Here is a 14,399-nt window from a genome sequence, read left to right as displayed (position 1 = left end):
ATCATCGGACATTTAGCAGATTTATATAGAAAATTGTCCACATATACAGACGCTTTCAACAACAACAACATTTATTTATATAGCACATTTTCATACAAACAGTAGCTCAAAGTGCTTTACATAATAAAGAATAGAAAAATAAAAGACACAATCAGAAAACAAAATAAATCAACATTAATTAACATCGAATAAGAGTAAGGTTCAATGGCCAGGGGGGAACAGAAAAACAAAAAAACTCCAGGCGGCTGGAGAAAAAATAAAATCTGTAGGGATTCCAGACCATGAGACCGCCCAGTCCCCTCTGGGCATTCTACCTAACATAAATGAAACAGTCCTCTTTGGATTTAGGGTTCTCACGGAAGGGCTTGAAAATGATGGTCACGTAGAGTTCTGCCTTTTAATCCGTCCATCATTGTTGGAGCATCATGAAGCTTTGAGTAGGTGGAGGTGGCGCAGGCCACCACCACAAAGAAACGGAAAAAGAAACAGAAGAGAGTAGGGGTCAGTACGGATTTTAGAGCCACTATGAATAGTTATTATTATGAATTGAACATATAGAGTATCAGGATTAAGTTAAATTACGATTAAAATGAAGTTATAAAAAGGCCATGTTAAAGTAATGTGTTTTCAGCAGTTTTTTAAAGTGCTCTACTGTATCAGCCTGGCGAATTCCTATTGGCAGGCTATTCCAGATTTTAGGTGCATAGCAGCAGAAGGCCGCCTCACCACTTCTTTTAAGTTTTGTTCTTGGAATTCTAAGGAGACACTCATTTGAGGATCTGAGGTTACGATTTGGAATATAAGGTGTCAGACATTCCGATATATAAGATGGGGTGAGATTATTTAAGGCTTTATAAACCATAATCAGAATTTTAAAGTCAATTCTGAAAGACACAGGTAACCAGTGTAGTGACATTAAAACTGGAGTAATGTGTTTGGATTTTCTTTTCCTAGTTAGGATTCTAGCAGCTGCATTCTGCACTAGTTGCAAACGATTTATATCTTTTTTGGGTAGTCCTGAGAGGAGTGTGTTACAGTAATCTAGTCGACTGAAAACAAGTGTGTGAACTAATTTCTCAGCATCTTTCAGTGATATAAGAGGTCTAACTTTACTTATGTTTCTTAAGTGAAAAAAAGCTGTCCTAGTGGTCTCCTGAATATGCGATTTAAAATTCAGATTACAGTCAACAATTACCCCTAAGCTTTTTACATCCGTCTTGACTTTTAATCCTAATGTGTCCAGTTTATTTCTAATAGCCTCATTGTATCCATTATTGCCAATCACTAAGATTTCAGTTTTCTCTTTATTTAACTTGAGAAAGTTACTATTCATCCATTCTGAGATACTAGTCAGACATCTTGTTAGTGAATCAAGAGAATCAGGGTCATCAGGTGCTATTGATAAGTACAACTGTGTGTCATCAGCATAGCTGTGGTAGCTCACGTTGTGCCCTGAGATAATCTGACCGAACGGAAGCATGTAGATTGAGAAAAGTAGCGGACCCAGGATAGAGCCTTGTGGAACACCATATCGGATATCATGTGTCTTTGAGATGTGATTCCCACAACTAACAAAAAATGTTCTCCCTGTCAGGTAGGATTCAAACCAATTTAAGACACTGCCAGAGAGGCCCACCCATTGACTAAGGCGATTTCTAAGAATGTTGTGATCAATGGTGTCAAATGCAGCACTCGGATCTAAGAGGATGTGAACAGATAAATGGCCTCTGTCTGCTTTTACTCGCAAATCATTTACTACTTTAACGAGTGCCGTTTCTGTGCTGTGATTTGTTCTAAAACCCGACTGAAACTTATCAAGAATAGCATGTTTATTGAGGTGGTCATTTAACTGCATAATGGCTGCCTTCTCCAAAACTTTACTTAAGAAAGGCAGGTTAGAGATGGGTCTAAAATTTTCAAGAGCCGAGGGGTCGAGATTATGTTTCTTAAGAAGGGGTTTAACTACAAGCTTTAGAGATTAAAGTACTTAAAAACAGTAATCAAGTATTAAGAATGGTTTACTATTAGGGCAGAAAACATTGTAGTCTAGCAGTGTGTCCTGTGATTGATTTAAATCAAGATTGAAATGTGTTAATGAATCCTGTATAAATACATGTCAAAGAACATTTACTTTGAGATATTTTCCTGGTTGATTTGCTTTGAAGCATTCAGAGTAGAACATTTAGGACAGCAAAACCAAAGATAAGATCATCACGTTACGTAGTTGAACTGGGACAATTGGGTACAGAGAGAGACTTGTTCACAGTGCAAAATCAAGAGAAATGGGTGCTTGACAGCAGTTAGACAGGCCACCCGTCCCAGGGTCTATATATTCGACAGATTTGTTGGGTATAGACTACTTTTTTCAGCTTAAACATTTGTAGTTATTCTTTTGTTTTCTGTCTGAATTCCTTGTTTATACAAATAAGCATGTTAAAAAACATTTAATTACTCACATTAGCTTGCTTTCTGTCTTTGTGATGGTTTCCCAATGCTGCTTAAAATGGCAACAGATCATTTCAGTTTTATTGTACATTTGAGTCTGAAATTCAGCAACAAACCAATTTTAAGCCAGGAACGTGTCAGTGTAGTTACACTGTTACAAATAATAACTAAGCAATATTGTTACAACATGTAGTCATGAGGTGTCACTCAAGAACTAACATAAATTAGCAAAGAATGTGAAAATTGACATTTATTCATCTAAATAAATCAAAAGAAAATGGAAAAAGTGCACAACATGTGAAAAATATAGGAAAATCTATAGTAACACCACAGACATTCTCAATATTGATTAATTCTTCAATGCCTGAATTGATCAGATTAAACAAGTTCCACTTATAGTGAAAGTTCTGTCCAAATTTTGTCTGAAATTCTGTAAGTAGCTGTAAAGTCAATGAACCCTCTTGAAGTTAATCCCTAAGGTCCAGGCAGTCTGAACCACTTCTGTATTTCACTTGTGGCTGCTGATTTTCATTAAATGTTTTAATGTCTGTTCAACAGTTTGAAATACTCTATTATTTGCCAAAAAGTTTATTTCATGTTCATTTCTTTTATTTTTTGAGACTATTATTACTGTTTTATACATACATTACTAGCCTAGATTCTTTGTGTTCACAGCTACGAGTTAATAAAGAACAAGACCACTTTTTGATCATTCCTCAAGGACTCTGTTACAGTGAGGTCACTGCTTCAAGCCTTGTAAGTATCTTTAAATCATAAGCAACAAAAACTAGGGATAGGGTAGGGGTAACCATACTTTGGACTAACATCTAAACAGTCTTGTGTTAGAAAAACATTACATTGTGGTCTTACCTATAAAACTATCCTTGTTTGAGGGGCTACCAGAGAGCTCCAAAAATTGTAGGCACCTCTGTTTTAAAGTGCTTTTTAAACTATCCTTCCATCCATTTTTCTCTACTATATATAAAGGCTTTTCCATAGTACCAGAGACAAGGAAAGAGATTTCTGTACAGGAAACTAGTTTGTTGTTGGGCACATTCATTTACAAAAGTACAGGACTCGTTTTAAAATGGCAGATTAACCTAACAAGCGTGGTTTTGGAATATCGGAGGATGCAACTCTGAAAATGCAAACGACATGCAGACAGCAACTGACCTGGGATTTGATCTCACTCATCTGTGGCTGTGAGGCAGCAACGTTAACTACTCTGCTACTGAATTCTTTTAAAACCTGAACACTAAGTTAAAATAAAATATTTCCTTCCCAAAACACAAATTAGAATTTAATGAAGTCTGAAAGCTTAATTAATATTATCATGGAAGTTATTGCTTTTCTGATTAGTTCATTTGATATTCAAGTTCATGACCCTGGGATTATAGGTTGACCAGATTTTTAAAATGTCATACTTACAACATATTAAGATGCCAAGAGGCATGTTTCTGGTGAGAGAGGATGAGATCCATTTAAGAGTAGAGGGCAAGTGTAAATGGAACATATGTGGAATGATTTTTTTCTTTTCTCTTTTGCCAGCTAGTCTTAAGTTAATTTTTATTTATTGCATTTAATTATTGTTTAGGCACACTTAAAAAGGCTGATTTTTTTTATATATATTGTAAACTGCTCAAAAAAATTTAAGGAACACCTAAAGGGAAAAACAATCCTGCTGAACATCTTTATTGATATGGACTGGATAATGTGTTAGGAACAAAAGGATGCCACATCATTTGATGGAAATTAAAATTATTAACTTGCAGAGGGCTGAATTCAAAGGCACGCTGAAAATCAAAGTGAAAAAAATGATGCGGCAGGCTAGTCTATTTTACCGAAATTTCATTGCAGCAACTCCAAATCGTACTCAGTAGTTTGTATGGCCCCCACATGCTTGTATGCATGCCTGACAACTTTTTGCCTAATGAGACGACAGATGGTATCCTGGGGGATCTCCTCCCAGATCTGGACATGGGCACCACTAAGGCCCTGGACAGCTTGAGGTACAACCTGGCGGTGTCAGATGGACCAAAACATAATGTCCCAGAGGTGTTCTATTGGATTGAGGTCATGCAAGCGTGGGGACCAGTCAATGGTATCAATTCCTTCATACTCTCGCCACATGAGGCCAGGCATTGTTGTGCACCAGGAGGAACCCAGAACCCACTGCACCAGCATAGGGTCTGACAATGGGTCCAAAGATTTCAACTCTCATGATCTAATGGCAGTCAAGATGCCGTTGTCTAGCTTGTAGAGGTCTGTGTGTCCCTCCATTGATATGCCTCCCCAGACCACCACTGACCCACCACCAAAACCGTTCTGCTGAACGATGTTAAAGGCAGCATAACATTCTTCATGGCTTCTCCAGACCCTTTCACGTCTGTCACGTGTGCTCAGGTTGAACCTGCTCTCATTTGTGAAAAGCACAGGGTGCCAGTGATGCACCTGCCAATTCTGGTATTCTATGGCAAATGGCAATCGAGCTCCATAGTGCCAGCTAGTGAGCACAGGGACCACTAGAGGACGTTGGGCCCTCGGGTCCCCCTCATGAAGTCTGTTTCTGATTGTTTGGTCAGAGACGTTCACACCAGTGGCCTGCTGGAGGTCATTTTGTAGGGCTCTGGCATTGCTCATCCTGTTCCTCCCTGCCCAAAGGAGTAGATACCTGTCTTAAGAGTAGCAGCCTGTTTCCTGGAATCTCCTCCAAGCCCTTAAGACTGTTCTGAGAGATGCAGCAAACCTTCTGGCAATGGCACGTGTTGATGTGCCATCTTGGAGAAGTTGGACTACCTGTGCCACCTCTGTAGGGTCCAGGTATCACCTCATGCTACCAGTAGTGACACTGACCATAGCCAAATGCAAAACTAGCTAAAAACAGTCAGGAAATATCAGGAGGGAAAAATGTCAGTGGACCCGCGTGTTAAACCATTCCTGTTTTGGGAGTCGTCTCATTGTTGCCCCTCTAGTGCACCTGTGGTTTCATTAACACAAAGCAGCTGGAACTGATTAACAACCCCCTCTGCTACTTAACTGTCCAGTTCAATATCCCAGAAATTTCATTGACTTGATGAAATTCTCTGATTAGAAAGGGCTCCTTTAATATTTTTGAGCAGTTTATGTATAATACCTTAAACCCTGAGGTTGTGGATTCAATCCTGCTACTAACACTGTGTGATCATGATCAAATCACTTCACTGATATGTTGTAAATGACCTTGGAAAATGGCATCAGTCAAATAAGCATTAATTAATGATATTACAAAGTCACAGGAGCTGCTTACTCTTGAACATACTATACATAATTTCACATGATTAAAACGTTTCTGTATTAGATTAGTTACTGCTTTTGTTGATGGTCACTGTAAAACACCATTTTACAGGAAAGTGTATTTTGTTAATGAAATGGGTAATCAGTAGGAGGAGGAGGACTTTGGGAGCATGCGCTGATTACATCATGTTGCCGCACACAGCAAACTGCCCAGTTTGAGATCTGAATGCAGCCGTGCAACAAGTGACACCTCAGAATCATACTGAACAACAGTGTGAGGGTTTTTTTTTTTTAAAACAGTGGCTGGAGTGTCAATCCTGCCACCAACCCCCAAGTAGGAGGACCTGCTTGTAGGGTTGGGTGAAGATTAACGTCATACACAGGACAGAGCATTTGCAGGTTAAAGGCCTTGCTCAGGGGCCCAATGGTGTAGTCATTTCTGGCATTTTTGGAAGTCAAATAATGTGAAATTAAAGTATTCATTATTATCATTATTAGATTATTGATTATTTTCATTTGTTTATGCAATTTACTCAAGTACAGTATTATGTATTTATTTTGTCAGTTGTACATTTTCAAATGTGCATTTATATGCAAAGCAGTGTTTGAAGTGGATATACAGAAGTTGCGATACCCTATGTCAGTGTGTGCCATGAGTGACCATTGCTGGGGTGTCAGCACATGAGGGAAAGAAAAAATGCTCTTTCAGTTACTGATATGTGCTGAAACCAACAATGTCTGCCACAACACCTCACAGTGCTGTGCAATCTACCCAAGTGGGAATCAACTATCTCCCTACCAGATCTACCACTCACATGGAGTCAACAAAGCAGAACTGATAACAAAGATGAGTGCTGGTAGTCAACAGCAAAAAACAGTGCTTGCAAACCACTGTGCTTGGTATTTTCCTTGAGTTTCACCAAACTCCACCCCCCTTAAATAACATCGAGATCACATCTCCTTTTTCCTGTCCAGGACACTGTCCTATCTGCAGTTGTCCATCTACCATATTGGTTACTGATGCTATTCGTGTGGCCTATCAAACACTTCTGCTACATTCTTTATTAGCACAACGCACACTTTCAGTGCAGTAAAGAGCACAGAAGTTAGCATAGTATTACTAAGTATCGACAAATAAAAGAGCACAGTGTTAGCTAATTTTCCTTTTTCTACAATGTCACCAAATTTTATTCAACTACATCAATGCTTTTTTAAGATTTTGGGGTATTTAGATTTTTTTATTTGGAGGGAGGAATTTACCCCTAAATATTTATATATCGAAACGTCCTTTCTTAGTGGTTACCTAGTGCACTAGATGCACCATCCTGCCAAATTTCAGCATTTTAACTAAACCTAAAACAGTGTTTTGTTGTTGAGTGACTAAACGAGTCGGTCAATTTTGCATTGTATAGGTGTGATTATAGATTATGTGTTATTGTACTTTTAGTGTATTTGTAAATATGTACAGCAGTGTGGGTCTATTCATGCAATACACTAAGAATAAATTAAGTTTAATGCAAATTGCAGATTTTATTTACTTAATTTCATTTTCTCTTTTTGTTGGGCTGAAAACTGGGCCAGTCTGGCATATTCTAGCGACTGACAGAGGTACGAGGGCATGCAAAGTTTCCCTTAAAACATGAATATCTGTTCAGTTTTCCTGTTTGGTATTATGCTGTATATATTGTGATATTCAATAAGCATCTGCTTAAGCAATTTAAGGTCTCACTCTTCTGTCACACAGCATTTTTTAAGACTGTTCTCTTCCACTTGGTCTGCACTGTCATGAAGGGTAGTATACTGTATATGTAGTGTAGCCTTGTGCTTAATAATAACCCTAACCTTACCACAATCCTGGACAAGATAGGTTCTCTACTTGCACATCATATAACAATTGATATTTCCTTCTTGCCTACAATCCTTTTCTGTTGAGCATATCACTCTACAACCTTTCTGACTATGGCCATTTACTGTCCAACTAGCCTACAGATATTACAATCCATGAGAATCTGTTTATACTTCAGCTAAAAGGTTATACTCCGAACAATCATGGAATTGAAACACTGGTATGCTTTATAATGTATTTAAGCCATCATGAAACATTTCCCCCTCTAAGCCTTGTTCTGCAGTAACCTGTCCATAAGGTATGGAATTCTATTCCACTGAACCTTACTTTTCCTGTGACACTGTATGAATGATTGCGTTTGAGTAATGAATGAAGCAATACACTTGCCACTTTGAATTCCATTCTTGTTTGCTTTGTTAATGTGTGCTGTGTAAAATATTCTAGTGTGATGGTTTGTGCTGCAAACAATTGGTTGTTGGGATAGATAATTCTTCCCTATGGAGTTTGAATTGATACTGAGAAAGTTTCACAGTTGGTTTGTCCGGCAGTAACAAATTCAGATGAGATTTTCTTGCAGGACACAGGACACACACACATGTCTTAATTTATGTCAGTTATGCATAATTTTGAGTGTAGTTCTCTTCCTGTCATGACTGGGAAGTTTGATTTGAACAATGTAAGGGTATGCTGTGTTCATATAATGTAATTATTTTCAGTGTTCCCACTTGTGACATCTCACTTTTCCACTTTGTTGCATTAAAGTTGCTGCTGAAATGCCAAATGGTCGGCACAAACAGTGATTATAGAAATAAACGCAAATACATTAGGTGTGTATCACATTGCTTCAAATTCAGTTTAGCTAGAAAAATTCAATTTCTTGCTGATCTGGTCGTTTTTTTTTTTTATTTCATATTAGCCAAAGTATCTACAGTAACGGTTCCCAGTTTTTTTCTGTATAATTGTTTAAAGTAAGAAAGCAAATGCTTATGTTTTTGGGGTTTTTTTTGTGTGATTGTGCTGTTATTACTTTCTGAAATGCAAGTGTCCCACTTGTCATCTACACTCCTTCTTAATCAATTCATTATATAATATATAATTCATACTTGCGATAACTCAATGGAATGATGAGCACTACTTGTTTGTATTTCCTGGTTTACTGTGGTTTCATAAGTATTAACAGTGGATTATACATCTACATGGGAAGGCTTTTTGAATAACCAAATCTTTGATAAGACCTGTAAGTTGAGCAGAACTACTGCTTTTTTTGCGTTGTTCCTTTTGTTGAATATCTTATTCAGGATGAAGCTTTTGAAACTCCAGAAACTCTAGAGGTTAAGTTGGGTTGACTTTAATAGTGTGACAAATTGGGGCTCTCTTGACCCCTTTTACCCTCAGACCACTCCTCAGACACCAGGTAAAAGTCCAAATACTTGATTTACTAGGACAATAAAGTGCAGAAAGCACCCTCTCCTCCACAATACTCTTACACAAATCAATAATCACTAATCACAAATACAATAAACAATCCACCACTCCCAGACGCTTTGCCCTCCTACCACCCAGCTCAGCTTAACGCTCTGGTGTCTCTCTCAGTCTTTTATAGTCCTTGTCCCAGAAGTGTTTTGCCCTCTCTGTCCACGTGACTAGGAACACTTACAGGTCAAATAAAAATCATTTTTCTTTACCCCGGAAGCACGTCATTCCCCTTGTCCATATGCACTTCCAGGGCATAGGGAAAATAGTCACTGCTCCTCCCTGCAACGCCTTCTAGTGGCCCCCATTGTATCCAGCAGGGCTGTAAAAGAAAACTCCAATGTCCATAATTCCCTGCTGGCATTCGGGGCACCTCCATGCTGCAGGGAGGGCTCCACCTGGTGGCGTGGGGGAATTGGCCGGGATTGGCCGGCCATCTGTCACAATAGTCATACAAAATTCCATAAATATCTGCTCAGTACTTATGTGTTTTGAAGAAAGGCGCGTTTTTTGTGGTGTTTGGCCTTCCCACTATGGCAACTCAAAGAAATTCTTTAAACCCTATGAAGTCTATATTTTGAATGTCATGAACACTGATGTAAACACAGACTTTTGTGAAAGCAGACATAGCTGTGTTTGAGTGATGCAATTGGTCTCCCATCACACCCCAAACCATTGTTGCCATTGAATCACCCAGTTGCAATGTAGCCCTCGCAGTAAGTTGAGCCAGTATACAATAATATACCAAGTCTGTTAACATCAACTGAACCATTCTGGTTTAATAATGGCAGCTTTGGATTTGCACCACACTTATTGAAACCCTGTTTCTTGATGGAACTTTTCAAAGATCTTAAAGTGTAGATTTTAAGTTGTATCCACATTAATATACTTGTAAACTTTCATGAACGTTTGACTCAACTGTTTTTGTTTGATGCATTCACCCTGTCGAGCCCCTCCTTCCCGGACCCCCACCATACATTTCAATTACCCTTCGTGATTACATTTTTGAAGCACCATGCGGACTGGTTTTTAAGTTGGTTCAGCTTTATTATATATGCAATATTTCATGAAGATTGACACTATTTTGAAAAGTGCCTGCCCCACTTCAGCTCGCCACCGTGATCCAACTTACTTGCAAAGCTTCTTGAAAATCAATTAATCCATTTTTAAGTGATTGACCGACTAACAAACAAACAGAAAAGATGTGATCTTAAGGCTAAAATGAAGCCCTTAGTGTGTAAAATGTATAAATATCATTACATTAAGTGGGAGATTCACAACATAGACAAAGGGTATTATGATTTAATTTATATAGATTATTGACAGAGATAAGAGGTCAACATTGTGTAATCACTTGGCTAATTCCAATTATTGCTGTGGATGTGAGACTTTCATGTGAATTTTCCCTACTTGACTTGTCTGTTCCATACCAACTGAATGAGGCAACCGATCATTTGAACCATACAGCACAAATCATCTTGAAGATGGCCAGTATTAGCTTCTCAAGACAAATGAAACAAGAGTGTCTGTGCTTGGTTTCTCGCATCAAAAGGGAGGTCTGGGAGGGTGGACTTGATAAGATAAGCGGTTGTTATCTTACCAGCTTAAGGCATACACTCTGTTGTCAGTTAAAGCAGCACAGAAGCACATTTAGCTCCTACATTATTGGTAGTCCTGAATTTCAGTTTGTATGGCTTGTACTCTAGAATATCCAACAAAGCTATTCCTTCTTTATCCACTTCCACAGTGAGCAATTGCTACATCGGTTTGCTTTCTTCTCATATAGTCCTCTTCACCAAGAGTACCGGTCCGCAAATCTCCAAATATACTATAATAAAGAAAAAGTGAAATGCTCATTATTAAAAATATTTAGACATAAACATACATACCAAGTTAGATAAGCAATAATATAGAGATCCAAATGTTATTAAAGTTATGCTAATAGAGTTTTCAGCTAACAAAACATGATCAGATTACAGCGGAGAAGAGCAAAACAAAAACTAAAGTTAACAGCCTTTCCTGAAGAAAACCATGTAGGGGTTACCATTACTATACTTGTTTACTTGACTTTATGCTGTGAAGGGTATGTCTTAATAGTTTGATTTTAGTTCCGACTTGTTTGTGTTTTCTTCCTACTTTCCTAGGTTAAGGTCAATATTCTTGGTGAGTTGGTGGAGAAAGGCAGCACCACATTCTCTGTGGATACCAATGGCTTTCACCTCCATTCTGCCATCTACTCAGCAAGGCCAGATGTGCGCTGTGTTCTTCACCTACAAACACCTGCTACTGCAGCGGTATGATTACAACATACTGGACACCGTTACTAGCATAAAAGCAAAAATCTTGATTATCCAAATGTTTAATGTTTCTGCTTTGTAGTCCTACTCAGTTTCCTGTGTAATTTTATGTTATTTTTACATACATATTGAGGAGCCAAATCCCCTCTAATACTCTCCAAATATGGCAGTGTACCTTTTTATCTAGTCATTTGTACCTTCATTTAATTAAATTTTGCTATTCGATTTGCAAAGTACCCATTATAAAATATCCCTTCATAAATTTTAAAGTTTAATTCATTGACAGGTATCCTCTATGAAGTGTGGAATCCTACCCCTTTCGCATGAAGCCTTGCTGATTGGAGATGTGGCCTATTTTGACTACAATGGCTCTATGGAAGATGAGAATGACAGAGTGGAGCTCCAGAAGAGCTTAGGGCCCACAGCTAAGGTAAGGCTCCAATCAAAGGAAATATTCACTGTGGAGGCAGAAGCTTTTTGATTTCAATGTAAAAGCTAATGTGAATTTAAAAAATATTTATTAAAATGATTTGTGCAAAACTGTTCATGCATCTTGAAAGTTTAATTTGATTCTGTCAGTTTATAAAATGCAGTGCTTTCCACAAATCTGGATAAAAATATTTCTCATTGTGGCAAAATGTTGTAATTTACATACCATTCAATACCTCATATAAGTATAATGCAGGTTTTATAGCCCTTTTTACCTTTTTTCCCTTTTCTGTTTCTTGGACATACCTTACGTTTTAATATCATTTAGTAAATTGTACTTTGTAGACTTGTAAAGTAGCATAATATATTCCAAGTTATTAAATGGTTTTAATCAAAAATGGATGGACCCTTGTAATGCAGTCAATTTTATCTTCTGCTTTGTCCTCAATCTTTCTTGACAGTACATTTATCGCTTCTTATATTGATGTATCAGTGTAAGACCATAAACGTACCTTATTTATATAGGATCACTTAAAATGCAGCTCACAAGCAGAATTTAATATATAGTTTAAAGACTATAAAAATCTAGATTTAACTTTTTTATAGTGAAATTGTCAAAAAAAAAATGTTCCCTAATTTTGACGAATACATTTAAAAGAAAAATAAAAACTTTCCCACTTTGTGTCAGCATCTTAAATTTAATACCAGAGAGGGAAAATGGCACATGAATCTGCCTTGACTGGTACATTTGGCAATATTTAATGGACCAGTAATGTTTACTGCTTTAAAAGCTGAGAGTGCAAATGTGAAACTAGCCTGTGTGTTTTGTATATTTTATTTATTTCTGTTTGGCAGTGTCTTTGTGTTTTTCCATTATTTTACAGTACAAAGAAATATTTTTTTTTGTCTTGGGCATCGTGATTAAAACAAATAATATGCTTTGAGTTATGTCATGCATTCATTTATCGTGTCTTTCGTATTGTTTGCCAGCTTTAGGAAATATTCTCCCATATGACCTAATTCTCATACAATAACATATGTTTTATCACAAAATAGATGATTTATGAAACTACCCAAGAAGCTGTTTTTGCAGGTTGTCAATCCAGTCAAATAAAGCAAGTCATTATGTGCTGTTAAAAGGACATGTTATGTAATTAGATGGCTTGTTCCAGTTTGCGTCCTGTCAGATCAGAAATTTCTTCAGCTGTCAAACACTCACTTAAAAATTGTAAAACATTTAAAATGTGTGGTGTTGATTCATATTAAGTGATCATAAATATCCATGGTTGATTCCTGCTTAGCACCTAATTCTTCCAGAAAACATGATGGCCAATGTGTTCCTGTATTGAAATAAGCTGGTTCAGAAAGGTACTAGATAGTATAGAGGACTGTTTCATTTATTTTAGGTAGAATGCCCAGAGGGGACTGGGCGGTCTCATGGTCTGGAATCCCTACAGATTTTATTTTTTCTCCAGCCGTCTGGAGTTTTTGTTTTTCTGTCCCCTGGCCATTGAACCTTACTCTTATTCGATGTTAATGTTGATTTATTTTGTTTTATAATTATGTCTTTCATTTTTCTATTCTTTAATATGTAAAGCACTTTGAGCTACTGTTTGTATGAAAATGAGCTACAGTATATAAATAAATGTTGTTGTTGTTGTTGTTATGAACAATAAAGCACTACACACCCTACAAGTGCAGTAAATGTATCTCTCTACTGTGCTGCATCTTATTCAGAAAGAGTCCGTCGTGAAGCACACCAAAAGTCTAAAATGACAGCTAATGTCACATAGCCTCTCCGACAGATGACCCTGTTAGTTAGTTGTGGAGTAGTTGTTTAAAATTAAATGGAAATATAAAAGTAAACTAATTAAATATTTTAACTGTCTCAGGCAGTCATGGTGGCACTTATGCAAAGAGAAATTATTACCTTACAATTCTGGAAATCTATAATGGCATCATATTAAAACAAACATTTCAGTGTACATGTCAGTACCGTGTTGTCATTTTTGTCATATCTTTTATTTTTCATTTATATATTTAGCATTACTCTTGTGGCATCATTTTGTGTTATTTCTGTGGATGCAGCGCACTTGCCTGGTGCCCTGTTTGGTCTTTGCATGTTGTCGGACATCATCACTGCTAGATTATAAAGCAAGACTGTGCACAAAGAGACGTGTCTGAACATTAAGACATTAAAGAAGTGCAAACAAATATATTATTTAGGAGTAGAATTCTAAAGTTATGTTTCAGCTTTGACTTCAAGTTCCCCTTGAACTTCACAGGAGACTTGACAAATTTGTTTGTTTAAACCTTTGCTTTTACCGGCCTAATTGTTCTTTTGAAAATCCTTTAAAAAAAGACCTTAACTGATCTCTCCCACTTTTAACTATCAGGACAATGTCTCTGTCCTACATGAGAACAACAGATTTACAGTTTGTCTCTATATATTTATTTCCACCATTTTGGATGTGACATAAAAAAAAAAAATGCAGTTACTGACAAAAACAGTTTTCCAGAATATTTCCAAAATAGAAATCAGACCACAACTATAAAATAAGTTTGTTTTAGTCTTAAGAGATTTATTTGGTTAAAGTCAGATATGCCACTCTTTGTTTATTTGTTGTCTACAAACC

The 14,399-nt window shown here is 37.1% G+C and overlaps 1 protein-coding gene across 2 annotated transcripts in view; it reads left to right on the top strand.

Annotated features, from left to right (window-relative positions):
- The window catches only part of add2 (adducin 2 (beta)), a 66,816-nt gene that overhangs the window by 24,565 nt on the left and 27,852 nt on the right, over positions 1 to 14,399 (top strand). For both annotated transcript variants that reach the window (XM_039768429.1, XM_039768430.1), the window contains exons 6-8: positions 3,121 to 3,201; positions 11,182 to 11,331; positions 11,621 to 11,764. In XM_039768429.1, coding sequence (XP_039624363.1) covers positions 3,121 to 3,201; positions 11,182 to 11,331; positions 11,621 to 11,764 — 375 coding nt within the window. The remainder of the gene's footprint in view (positions 1 to 3,120; positions 3,202 to 11,181; positions 11,332 to 11,620; positions 11,765 to 14,399) is intronic.

This window comes from Polypterus senegalus, chromosome 11, assembly GCF_016835505.1.
Source record: "Polypterus senegalus isolate Bchr_013 chromosome 11, ASM1683550v1, whole genome shotgun sequence".
Taxonomy (NCBI): Eukaryota; Metazoa; Chordata; class Cladistia; order Polypteriformes; family Polypteridae; genus Polypterus; species Polypterus senegalus.
The sequence above is the reverse complement of the archived record's forward strand: the minus strand, read 5'-3'. Positions and strand labels throughout refer to the sequence as shown.